The sequence below is a fragment of the Aegilops tauschii genome, chromosome 5 (genome assembly GCF_002575655.3).
Source record: "Aegilops tauschii subsp. strangulata cultivar AL8/78 chromosome 5, Aet v6.0, whole genome shotgun sequence".
Taxonomy (NCBI): domain Eukaryota; kingdom Viridiplantae; phylum Streptophyta; class Magnoliopsida; order Poales; family Poaceae; genus Aegilops; species Aegilops tauschii.
The window spans coordinates 568198331-568210231 of record NC_053039.3 but is presented as its reverse complement, the minus strand read 5'-3'; the positions used below and the strand labels follow the sequence as shown (position 1 = coordinate 568210231).

General features: G+C 45.9%; 1 protein-coding gene across 1 annotated transcript; it reads left to right on the top strand.

Moving 5' to 3' along the window:
- The first annotated feature begins 5837 nt into the window (after positions 1 to 5837).
- On the top strand, positions 5838 to 8236 carry LOC120965456 (uncharacterized). Its single transcript, XM_040391267.2, has 3 exons — positions 5838 to 6915; positions 7005 to 7250; positions 7989 to 8236. The coding sequence occupies exons 1-3, from the start codon at positions 6833 to 6835 to the stop codon at positions 8086 to 8088; spliced, it is 429 nt and encodes a 142-aa protein (XP_040247201.1). The 5' UTR covers positions 5838 to 6832; the 3' UTR covers positions 8089 to 8236.
- Positions 8237 to 11901: the final 3665 nt, after the last annotated feature.

The window sequence follows — 11901 nt, the reverse complement described above, 5'->3', positions numbered from 1 at the left end:
TTAAATCAACATTTACTTATGTCTTAATTTATTTGTGTTATAATACAAATAACTGTGGTGAAACATGTCACTAATATATTTAAGAGGCAAAACAAAATAAATATTTGTACTAAACTTTTATATTTATATAGAATTCATTTTTATACATGGCAGACATAGTAATTTTTTTTAATTTTTTATGATAATTAATCAAATGTCAATGTTATTAAATATTAATAATAGTGTTACTTATGTTATCATCGTAATGTTTATGGTTGAGCAATATGCATGCATCATGTTAAATTTAAACTCTGTTTATAATAAGAGATGTATTTGTTATAAGTTTTCCATATGCTAAGCCTAAAAATATATTTAAACTAAATCTCCACCAATATAAATAATAATAAACCAACAATATCACATGTCTTCATGGATTAATTTGTTATACTTGCATTAGCATAGCGTGTATATATCCCTATATGTATTTTTAAATATTCTTGTAGAGATCACAAAGGTGTATTGTGTCAGAAATATCTAGCGGTTTCTAATTCTAGAGTATAGAAAATCATTAGCAGGTGCTTGTTGTGTAAGCTTACTTTGGCAAACCGGGCTTATTGTTTTTTTAGGTATTTAGTAGGGTCTTGGATGTAAAAGCTCCCTCCGTTTCTTTTTAGTCTGCATATAAGATTTGGTCAAAGTCAAACTTTGTTAACTCTGACCAAGTTAATAGATAAAAATATCAAGATTCACAATATGAAATTAATATTGTTAGATGCATCATGAAATTAATTTTCATACCATATAGCTTTAGTATTGTAGATGTTCATATTTTTTTATAAAGTTGGTCAAATTTTACAAAGTTTGACTTTGACCAAATCTTATATGCAGACTAAAAAGAAACGGAGGAAGTACTAATCATGTAGTGGTTTTTTTAGTACAATTCTAGATCACATGCTTTTTTTTAGATCAAAGATGCATGAACTGCTATGCAGGCCGCCTGTATTGCAGCGGGGTTCTTGATGATGTAGGAGAAGATGGAGAGACTTAACTGCCTTTGTCGTGTGAGAGAGGTTCATTTACACATGACATAGGTGTCGAGGAGTTCAATGTGTCATTTTATTTCCTGACTGTTGCTGCTGAGTTTCTTGAAAGTTGCGTATTCAGTACTTGTGCACTACGTCTGGTCCCAAGCAGAGTGCTCGTTCTTACTCTGTTTGAAGTGGGCTCTCAACTCCACGGCCGGCGTTCGGTGTCGGGCTGAGAAGGTTACTTTCTGCTACTCAACCAATTCTTCGAACTGACACTACAGCTCGCCAGTCAGATTACTGTAGTACCTTACACTGTGTATGCCATGTTTCTTCTTCAATGTGAGGACCGATCGATGTTGCTTCCAATGGCGGAGCCAGAAAAATTGTATCAACGGGGCCGAATGATGTTAAAGCTGCTTGGGCAGGGCCAAGCCAATGGAAAACATGCATTTGACAGGAATTAATCATTAATTTTAACACTATTCATCAGCAAATTAGCACTACATCTCTCCTGTTAGGGGGGGGGGGGGGGGGGGGGGGCAGGGCCCCTGCTGGTCCCCCTGTCTCCGCCACTGGTTGCTTCTTTCTTTTTTTTTTTCAAGAGGCCTCTGTACTGCTCAATCCAATGACAGGTAACAGTCTCATTCGGGTGTGTCTCCATCTGTCATTAACGTTCTCTATCTCATGGTTCCATGACGAGGCAGTCTAGCTAGGAGTATCCTGCTGGTCCGTCCGTGAACCGCAGCATAAGGAAAAGGAGATCGATGTCCAACCAAAAGTGCCAACGCTACGTTCTCCTACCTATCCTTGCAAAGAAACAACAACCAAGTGTTAGAAGCTTCCAAAGCATTCTCTATGGTTTTCTATTTTGGTTTTTTCATTTTTCTTTTTTGATTTGTCTTTCCTTTTTCGCATATTATTATTATTTTTTTCATTTTTAACCTTTTCAAATTTACATTTTTTTCAAATTCAGGAACTTTTTATAATTCATATACATTTTTTGAATCTGTGGACTTTTTTAAAATTCACGAACATTTTAAAAATCATATACATATTTTAAATCCTTGGAATTTTTTAAACTTCACAAACAGTTTTAGAATTTTTGGACTTTTCTCATATTTGAGAATATTTTTCAAATTCATGACATTTTTTAAAATTTGTGAACTTTTAAATTTTTACAAACTTTCATCAAATTTGGGAAAACTTTCAATTTTGTGAACTTCTCTCAAATTTGTGACCTTTTTTCAAATTTACGAGTTTTCTAAAAATTGAAAAAAAAATCAAATTCATGATTTTGTTTTGAAATATTTGTGTTCTTTTCTTCAAATTAATATATTTTTTCAAATTCATGAACTTTTTCCAAACTTTATGAAGTTTTTTGAAACACACGAACATTTTTTAATCATTTTTTTTGGAATCTGGAAAACCGGTTTCTACTAGTAAACCAGATTACTCAAAAATCAGCAGAGCCGCAGCAGGTGTGCGAGCGTTCTAGCTCGCGTGGGTGATCGACTCGGGCGGGCGAGGGACGCGAGGTGAGGGCTTCTAGGGCCGCGGCCCACTACGCTTGCTCGCGAGCGCTGGCGTGTGAACTGGCATTGTAGGCGCTGGTTGGAGCTCTCGCCCTCTAGCAACCCTACATTGGTTGCCAACCGACACATATGGGCCCTCGGTATTAGTGCACGTCGGACTGACAACGATGGGTCAATGTGGATGAATGAAACACCACCATCTCCGGATCTCCCTCATTCAGGGGCATCGTCAATGTGCATCCTGTTTCACCTTGTGAGACTCTCTTGATAAACCCCCGGTTCAGATTCCTTATGGATGTCAATGCTTCAAGACCCCCTAACTAGGATTGAAATCAAATAAATAAAAAACGAGGGGAGGGCTCACTAGAGCCCAAGCGCACACAAACACCGCACTCGATCATCCCTCCTTATTTGTGTTTTCGCGTGGTTTTTCTCCAACGCCGGCTTTGCGCGATTCACCAGCCTAACCCATGAACACCGCGTTGCAATAAGATGGCTCTGCTTCTTCCCCGCCCGGTGATGTTTTAATGAACAACAGCGGGAAGCAGGTAGCTCATGTATGTCGTTGGACTTTGGTTCTCGCAATGTTAGGTTGCGGTGGCTGGTGCTTGGCGTCTTCTCGGGCGACAACAGTGGCTAGTGCAGAGAGGTGTCCTTGAGTGTAGTGTGCGGATGGTCGCTTGCGGCGGCGCTCTTCTTCTCCGGTCACGTTGGATGAAGATGACGACATCGGGATCTGGAGAACTTGGGAATAATCCCCGGCCAATGTGCCACAAAGATTCGGTCCCGTCGCCTCTGGCAGGGCGTTTAATCGGTTCATAAAGCATTGTTGTCTGCAATGGAGCTCTTCTAGAACTAGGTGTTGCTGATGCTCGCGTCTTTCTCTGACAATGGCATGGTTGGCGGTGGTGATCAGCGACGCGAGATGGTTAGGTTGGGCACATGGATCTCCCGAGATAAAGTTGTAAAATTCATATTTTTTTAGAGTCTTTTGTTGAAATGTCCAAGCCACTAGGCCCTCTGTTTCACCGTTTGTCTTTTTTCTTTTGCATCAATGTTTCACTGTTTGTCTCTTGGAGTGATCATGTATTTACTTTTTGTAATTTGTTTGTGTAATGGACATGTTGTAGTTGGTCTCTCTCGAAAAAACTAGGCGGATACAGTCCCGTGGGCCCTGAAAATCCCCTCGAACGCTCGGCCACCGGTCTAGGGTTTGGCGCGAGTCCGGCGACTCGGCGTGCGGCGCTTGGGATTCACCATCAGGTGGGATGGTGCACAGGCAGCAACAGCCGCCGCCGGGCAATCGGAAGGCGGTTTCATTTATAGGAAAGAACTTTTCCACGCGATTCAGGGTGTTGTTGGCATCTCTTTCAGAAATACCAGATGCCGTGCTGCTGTCGACTTTGCTACAGCGAAGGATGCTCATATGGTAAATATATGAGAAACGTATATTTTTCGTCCCTTAACTTTTGACGAAGTCTAAATTTAGTCCCTCAACTATAAAACCGAACAATTTGCAACCCCAACTCGTGAAACCGGACAAGCTAAGTCCCTCTCCCGATTACAAGCGGTTTCAGGATGACATGGCGTGGTTTTGACCGGATCCCCGATGGGTCTTCTTCCTTCTCGTTCTAACTCAGCTCGGCATTTCGTCGGGCAGTTGGAGTGCGTGGAGAAGCATGAGGAGGACGTGGGTGTGGAAGCCTGCGGCGAAGTGGCTCTGGTCCCTGGCGACCTCTATAAGGCAGCGCCGGCGCGCGTCCCCCGGCGTGTCGCCCGCGCCGTCGACACCGGCGCCCAGATCATGCTCTGGCAATACAAACGCATTTGAACTGTGCAGAGCTGGCCTGCGTGAGGACGACGGCGGAAACGCGTGTCGCTGGAGCGGGAGCTTGGCCACGCTTGCAATGCCACACCTCGGCTTGTCGTCCACCGTCCGTCAGCTGCATCCACCACTGCGAGCCAGCGCTCGAGTTGCCGCACCGCTGTCGTGTGTTGTCTGCCCCACGTTGCTGCCAAGTTGCTCGTCGACACCCCATCCGCGCCTTGACCAAGCTCGCCGTGCCGAGATATCGTTGGCCCTGTTGGCCGTCGCCACCGCATCCGTCCCTTATCCAAGCTCGCTGTACCGAACCGTCTCGGCCCTACTGGCCACCCCGATGCGTGTAGGGGAAGCCAGAGATGTGGGAGGAGATCCTGATGGGTGATGTTCGGGACAGCAACATGCTAGCATGGCCATGCGAGCGCACGCACAACACCTGTTCGATGTTTTGTCTCAATAGAGTTCACATGAGCGATGCGTGTGTTTTCGTTTTCTTTTCTTTGTACCTAAAAGCTTTGCCACGTGTCACTTTGGACTGGTAAAAACCACGTTGAGTCAGCATGGATACTGCTCGAGGGACAAAACTTGTCGGTTTCAAGAGTTGGAGGTGCAAGTTGTCCGGTTTCGTAATTGAGGGACCAAATTTAGACTTTGCCAAAAGTTGAAGGATGAAAAGTATACTTTTCTCTAAATTATATAGTACTAGTGTCAAAAATGCTCTTATATTATGGGACGGAGGTAGTACATTGTTTGTCACTTGTTTGGGCCCAGAGTGATTTATGTTGCAAATGTGATTCACACCGGTGTTGTAGTTGTATCATGTAAAAAAACAAAAAAAAGTGGTGTAGGCAGTTTGCCAGCTTACCGGACGCTGTCTGATTGGGCATCCCCTCAAATTTGCATGGTTTGCCAAGAATAGTTGTGATATCGGCAGGTAAACCCAATTCCCCTCTTATCCCGGTGTTATTTGTGCATGCAGTTCTTTTCGTTATTTCTTTTGAACCACTCAGTGATAGACTTCCTCTGATGGAGTTACTTCTGCACCGACTGACTCGCACGACATGTGTCGAGGGCTTCGATGCATCTCTCAGCAGCGCTCATGTAAACCAAACACGCGTCTAGCTCCTAGCTAAAATCACCATCTGTCCATCTCCTTTGCTGGGTTAATTTTGACCAATCATATGTGTAAATTGCTGAAAGCCACCACATCGTGGCTAGGGTACTGAAAAATTACTGCTTTTGTCAAAAATCATGAAAGACCATGACTTATGTGGCAAGTGAGTAACAAATTTCACTGATTCAAAATTAAGCCGTGTTAATAGCAAAACTGACAAGTGGGACCCGCATGTCTGGGCTGATGTGGCAAAGACTAGTTCTAGTCAATGTTTGACCTGCTGAGGTGGACATGGGTCCCACTTGTCTGCCACAGCTCTTATCTCCTCTCTCTCTGCCTCTCTCATGTCCTTCCTGCCACATGCCCGCCCCCTGCCTGCACCCCAGCCCACTCCGACGAGGCCTAGCCCCTGTGCGCCCGCCCCCTGCCTGCTCCGGCGAGGCCTAGCCCCTGTGCGCCCGCCCCCTGCCTGCTCCGGCGAGGCCGAGCTGTCGCATGCCCCCCCTACCTGCTCCTCGTCGCGCGCACTCCCGCCCCCTGCCAGCTCCTCGCCGCCCGCCCGCCCCTTGCCTGCTTCGGCGAGGCCGAGCCGGCGTGAGCCCACGCCCCGGCCCGCTCTGACAAGGACGAGCTGCCGTGCGCGCGCGCCCAGCACGCACGGGGTCGAGGTCAGTCGGCGGCGGAGGACGCGGCCGTGCCCAACCGTGAGAAGCTGGTGAATCGGCGTTGGTGGCGATGCAGGGGCCCTGCGGCGGTGGGTTCGAGGCCAGGCGGCGGACGCGGCCGTGGCCAGCCGCTTGACCCCGGCGAGCGGCTCCTCGCTGCCAGATGCTCCTGTCGTGGCCGGCCACTAGTGAATCGACAACGACGACGATGCATGGTCCTTGCGGCGGTGGGGTTCGAGTCCAATCTGTGGCGGCGATGCCAGGGCCCTGCGGCGGTGGTTGGACCCCGTTTTGGACGGGAAACAACGGCGAAGGGCGGATCTGGAGGTGGGAGACCGATTCCGTTCGGATCTGGAGTCCGGCAGTGCGGCGGCAGCTAGGTACGGCCGCGTCCGCCGCCGCCAGTCGTCAAGGAGCGCCCCCGAGCAGATGTGAGGAGGAAGACTGAGGTGTGAGGCTGACATGTGGGCCCTTTGCCACCTCAGCATATAATCCAGCTAGGCACGCCAAATCAGCCTGACATGTGAGGCCAACTCGTCAGCTCCACTGTTAGACGCGTCTCAATTTCGAATTAGTGCGATTTGTTACTCACTTGCCGTGGAGTCAGTGGTTTTTCCTGATTTTTGACAAAAACGGTGGTTTTGGAGTACTCTAGCCACAAACGTGGTGGCTTTGAGCAATTTACTCATCATATGTTCCAGATCAGATACACGCTCAAAGTTCTATTTGGCGTACAAATTATTACGCCGGAGAGTCCACATGGCACAGGCGCGGGGTAAGTAAGTTTACCTTGTTGTATATTGGCCCGCCTCCCCTTCATGAAGCGTTGATCGTCTTGAGTTGGTCGTTTGTTCGATCTTGTAGGAAAGCCTTTGTGAGTTTCAAGCGCGGCAAATCCTTTGTTAGAACACTTGAGCAGGACGGGCTGGACCTGGGAGATGGTCACAAGCTATGCGTGACGAAATGGCTCGAGCTGCTGAACCTTCCATGGCATGGTAACAAGGAGAGAGGAGCTTTTCCAGCAAAAGAAAAGGAGAGAGGAGAAGTAAATGTTCAAGGAAGCTCAACACGGCATGTCCAGGCTGCTAACTGGCTTACGCCGAGGCGCAGGTAAATTACCCAACTACTCCTAGTAAGATGCCTACTACCACCCATGTAGGACCCAAGAGGGTGAGACCACAAGCAGGTACCGAAATGTTTGTAATTAATGTTTTTGAGCTAGATTCAAATTAATTTCATAAGAATATTTGAATTAGGTCAATTTTGCTTAAATAGAGTGTATTCCAATGTCCGATACAATCTTAAGCCTTGCTTACGAGAGTGTAAGACGGTACCTTTGTGCTACATATCTTCTTTGAGCTTGTCGGGGACCAATCTGAGGGCCGCCACAATGGGGAAATGTGCAGTCAAGTAAAGGAACCACTGGGTTTATTTATGGTTTTTTTTTGCGCATAGGGTTTATTTATGGTTTAGCATAACATCTGTATAGGAATATTCACAGTAGATTTGAAGCAAAGGATGTCGTTCAGGAACATCCTTTGTATCACAATTCTGATAGCTTATACTATCTGGAGCATGATTCTGCTACGGTTCTTCCGTGTTTTATTCTTGAAAGTGACTTGGGTGGTATTTGAATAGGTGAGAATCACAATTTCAAAAGCCATGGTAGGAGCAACTATAGATAAATGGTTAGTGTATATCTGTGTGGACCTTCGTAACTAAAGTTGTTTGTGCTTAGCCACACATGACATAATTGTATGCATATCCAAATCAAATTCGTTGTTGTTTCTGTGAAATGTTTCATATCCCTAATTTGAAATTTATACATGTAACTATTATTTCACACAGGAAAGAGGATCGTGTTCGAGGACTGAGTGAGGTGTTGACACCTCATCAGCAAGGAATTATCAAGAATGACTTGCAACCATATGCACTGAAACTCTCGTGACTTGTGCAGTTGTGCTTGACTTGAGTACGATGGTGATATGCTCGAATATGTGATATGGTCGCTGACGTCCAACTGTGAATGCTAGCCCATCAATTATATACCTAGAAATTTTTGCTTAGAGTACCGTATTTTTTTGACAACCATGCGCGCTGTTTAATTTAAAACCCTCGTGTTAGGGCATAATTTTCCCTGGTTTGTTTTGGTGATTGATAACAATACTTTTGCGGACTAATCGTGTGCCTTAAGTTTTTCAGCATATCTAATATAAAGGCACTATGCGATTGTTACCCCTCGAGGACTTCACTTTAGACGGATTATTTTCTCTCGTTTCTTTTCAATGGAATTAAGTCGTAGGGATAACCGTACTATCAAGAGGGGATCCGTTTCGGAAGAGTATGGATGGAATCATCTCGTACACACTTTCCTTGCACCCTCGACTTCTTCCTGGTTCATTGGAGTTTCCGTGCTGTGCAAAACAAGGGTGTTGTGTGCTAAGCGGTAGTACCGCGGCCAGGGCGGTAGTACTGCCCATAGGCGGTAGTACCGCTGGTACTACCGCCCCTGCTGTGGTCTCGATTTTTCGTGTTGGGTTTCCGTAAAAGACCACGCAGGGGAGCGGTAGTAGGGACGGCAGTAGGGCGCGGTAGTAACGCTCCTACTGCTGCTCCGACTCCGGCTTAGCCCGCTGCCCACCTCTGTTTTCCAGCGGCTGTAGGGAGCGGCAGTACCGCTTATCGGCGGTAGTACCGCCCTCGGAGCGGTAGTACCGCCCTAGTGCGTGTAGGAGATATGCCCTAGAGGCAATAATAAATGCTATTACTTATCTCCATGTTCATAATTATGTTTATGTTCCATGCTATAACTGCTATGGTTCTCGAGTCTGCAATAACACGAGGCTCGGAGGAAGACCCATATGCACGTGTGGAATAATAAACGCTAAGAAGTATTCCTAGTGTGGCCTCGAAGACTAGCTCAAGTGTTGCATGATGATTCTGTTTTCCTGGTCATGGGCATGTCTATGCCAGCAACTTTGAGGGCACAATGTTAAGAGAACATTTGTGTTGAATCTACCCGGATTGATGTTATGCTATGAGATTCGTTCGTCACAAGTTAATGGTACATAACACAGAGATGGTTAACGTTTGCATAATTCCTTAGACCATGAGAGTATCGAGTTTCTTCATACTTGCTTCATGAACTTTGGGGTTTGTTAAACGTCATCCGTAAATGGGTGGCTATTACGGCGGCTTACGGGTTTATGGAAAAGTGTGTCAAGTAACTTGATAGCTCAAGATTGGGATTTGCTCCTCCGACAATGGAGAGATATTCTCGGGCCCTCTCGGTGTTACGGTATCCATCATCGTCTGGCCAGACACAGTGTGATTTGATCACAGGGATGCCGCAACACGGAAACGAGAAAATAGAAAAAAACCGGTAATGAGATAACTAGCATAGTGCACAAGTCGTTGATCTACGGGGATGCAAGTAAATCTCACCTCGGGTATTTGTAACATATCACGAAGCAACAGGAATAGCACACGGCAACTGGAGGTTCACTCGAATATTCATTCGTCTGGGTATAGGGGTCAATATGGGTGTCCACGGCTCTGATGTTGATCATTGATCGGAAGGGGTTTCGGGTTATGTCTGTACTTCACCGAACCTATAGGGTCACACGCTTAAGGGTCATCTATTTGCTGAATACTAGACAGGGAGTCTGAGAGAAAATCATCGAAAAAGTTTCGGACACCGAAAAGTTTCGGACAGCGGAAAAGTTCGGCACAGAGAGGTCACCGGATGAGTTTCGGTGAAACCGAAATAGTTGTTTCGGGGTATGCCATTAAGTCAAAATGGTTTCGGCACATGCCTGATAATTCTTGGAGGGTGCCAAAATTATTCTGAAAACTTTTTGGAATTTTTAGAAATAAAAACCGAAAATGTTCCTGAGCTGCAGGAACTGGTTCAGATGCTTTTCATAGATGAAAATCACTAAATTGGAATTGTTCCAGAACGCGTTGAAAATTATTATGGTGGGTACTAGAAATGTTCTAAGCCCACATAAATATTTTCAGTTCGAACGGACGTTGAAAAATGTCGTCATGAATAGTGAAAGTGCGTTTTGGGATATTTTATGGAAAGCCACCTTTTGGGGCTTTGCCCAAAAGATCTAGGGATGACATGGATGGATTGGGAGGCCCTCATGGGGGCCCCCAAGGGGTGTGGCCGACCACACTTGGGGCTCCACCTTGGAGCCCCTCTTGTTCCTTGGTTTCACTCTTATGCCCTTGAGGAAGGACTTCATTCATGTGCATTTTGGGTTTTTGTGTTAAACTACCCTACCCCTTGGGATTTCCTATAAATAGAGGTGGAGGGACAGCCCTCCACACTCATCCCTTCTCACATACAAGTGCCATGCAATGATCTGGCTTCTCTCTCCCTCCCTGCGAAATAGTTTCGTAGAGCCGAAAGGCTGTCTGGGTTCCGGCAGGAACTAGTTCTGGACGACGAAGCCCTGCCGGATAGATGACACCGTATGTGTACAACTCTGTAGAGAGATCGTAGTTTCGGTCTTAGTTCATGAGTGCCTCCCGAAGGGCTGTCCGTGTGACCGTCCGAGTTTCGAAGGTCCTCCGAAAGGGCTGTCCGAGTGACCGTTCGAGTTTCGAAGGTCCTCTCGAAGGGTTGTCCGCGACACCGTCCGGGGGGCTATTCGACCGCCTCCCGGAGGGCTGTCTGAGGAGCAGATGAGGATATACATCCTCGCGGTTGGGAGTCCTAGCTGTGGGGATCTGCACCGCCGATCTTCATCGACTCTACTTCCCGCTACGCTACGAGTCAGTAACGAAAAAGATCAAACCATGTTTGCAGTCTCCATAGTGGTCCTGGGCTGGTGCGTAGGTCGGAAAATTTTTGTTTTCTTCTGCGTTACCCTACAGTGGCATCAAGAGCCGTGCTATGCGTAGATGCAGGTTTCGATCTAGAATACATGGAGATGTATGGGTATTGCATAATATAATTGGGTAGTAGATGAGATCTATTGCTGAAAATTATTTATGCGGGTGACAGATGAAATCTATTACCCGACGTTCTTGTTGCTTCCCTAGAATTTGCGTTTGCTCAATCTCGAGACAGCATGGTGGAATTTGACAAAGTTCTGGCAATCTGTGATCCTGATTGATCATGGAAGTGCTATCAGTTCTTTGGGTTCTGCCGTAGTCAAAAGAAAGATGAAATTCGCAGATGAAAGGGCATTGCAGATATGATCTGCACGGGGGTCATGCGTATGACGAAGTTTAGTATGGGGCTCGAGATTTAATTATCTCGTGTTTCATACACCCCGAGATGTTAATCTAGCAACTTGAATAATCATACTTGATGATAAAACGTTGGTAGCTGCGGTTTAAGTCAAAACCTTAGAAGCCACGTAAAATAAAATTTTGCATAAACCGATTAGAGGCATCTAACTTGGTTTTGCAGGATGTGCATGTGATGTGGTATAGCAATGCTCATATTCAATTTGATTATGTATGAGATGACTATATGATGTAATTAACATGACCTACGTGTCATGATTCGACATGATGGTTGGAGCCATATGATTGTCACTTTAATGACCTGCGTGTCAACCTTAAGTAATGCACTTATTTTATTAGCTATAGAGATAGCAATATTATCTGGTGCATCGACAAGGTGGTGGCAATCTTCGTGAAGGTGAACACCGACGCGAATGCCGAAGACGGAGAAATGAAAGACTTCTCCGTCAGAAAGGGCTATACCATATCATGCTATTATGAATTGCCTGAGATGTTTATC

Coding starts and splice junctions, on each gene's coding strand:
- LOC120965456 (XM_040391267.2), top strand. CDS start 6,833: ATGTTCCAGATCAGATACACGCTCAAAGTTCTATTTGGCGTACAAATT. Junction 6,916..7,004: donor CCACATGGCACAGGCGCGGG/GTAAGTAAGTTT, acceptor TCGATCTTGTAG/GAAAGCCTTTGTGAGTTTCA. Junction 7,251..7,988: donor TGGCTTACGCCGAGGCGCAG/GTAAATTACCCA, acceptor TATTTCACACAG/GAAAGAGGATCGTGTTCGAG.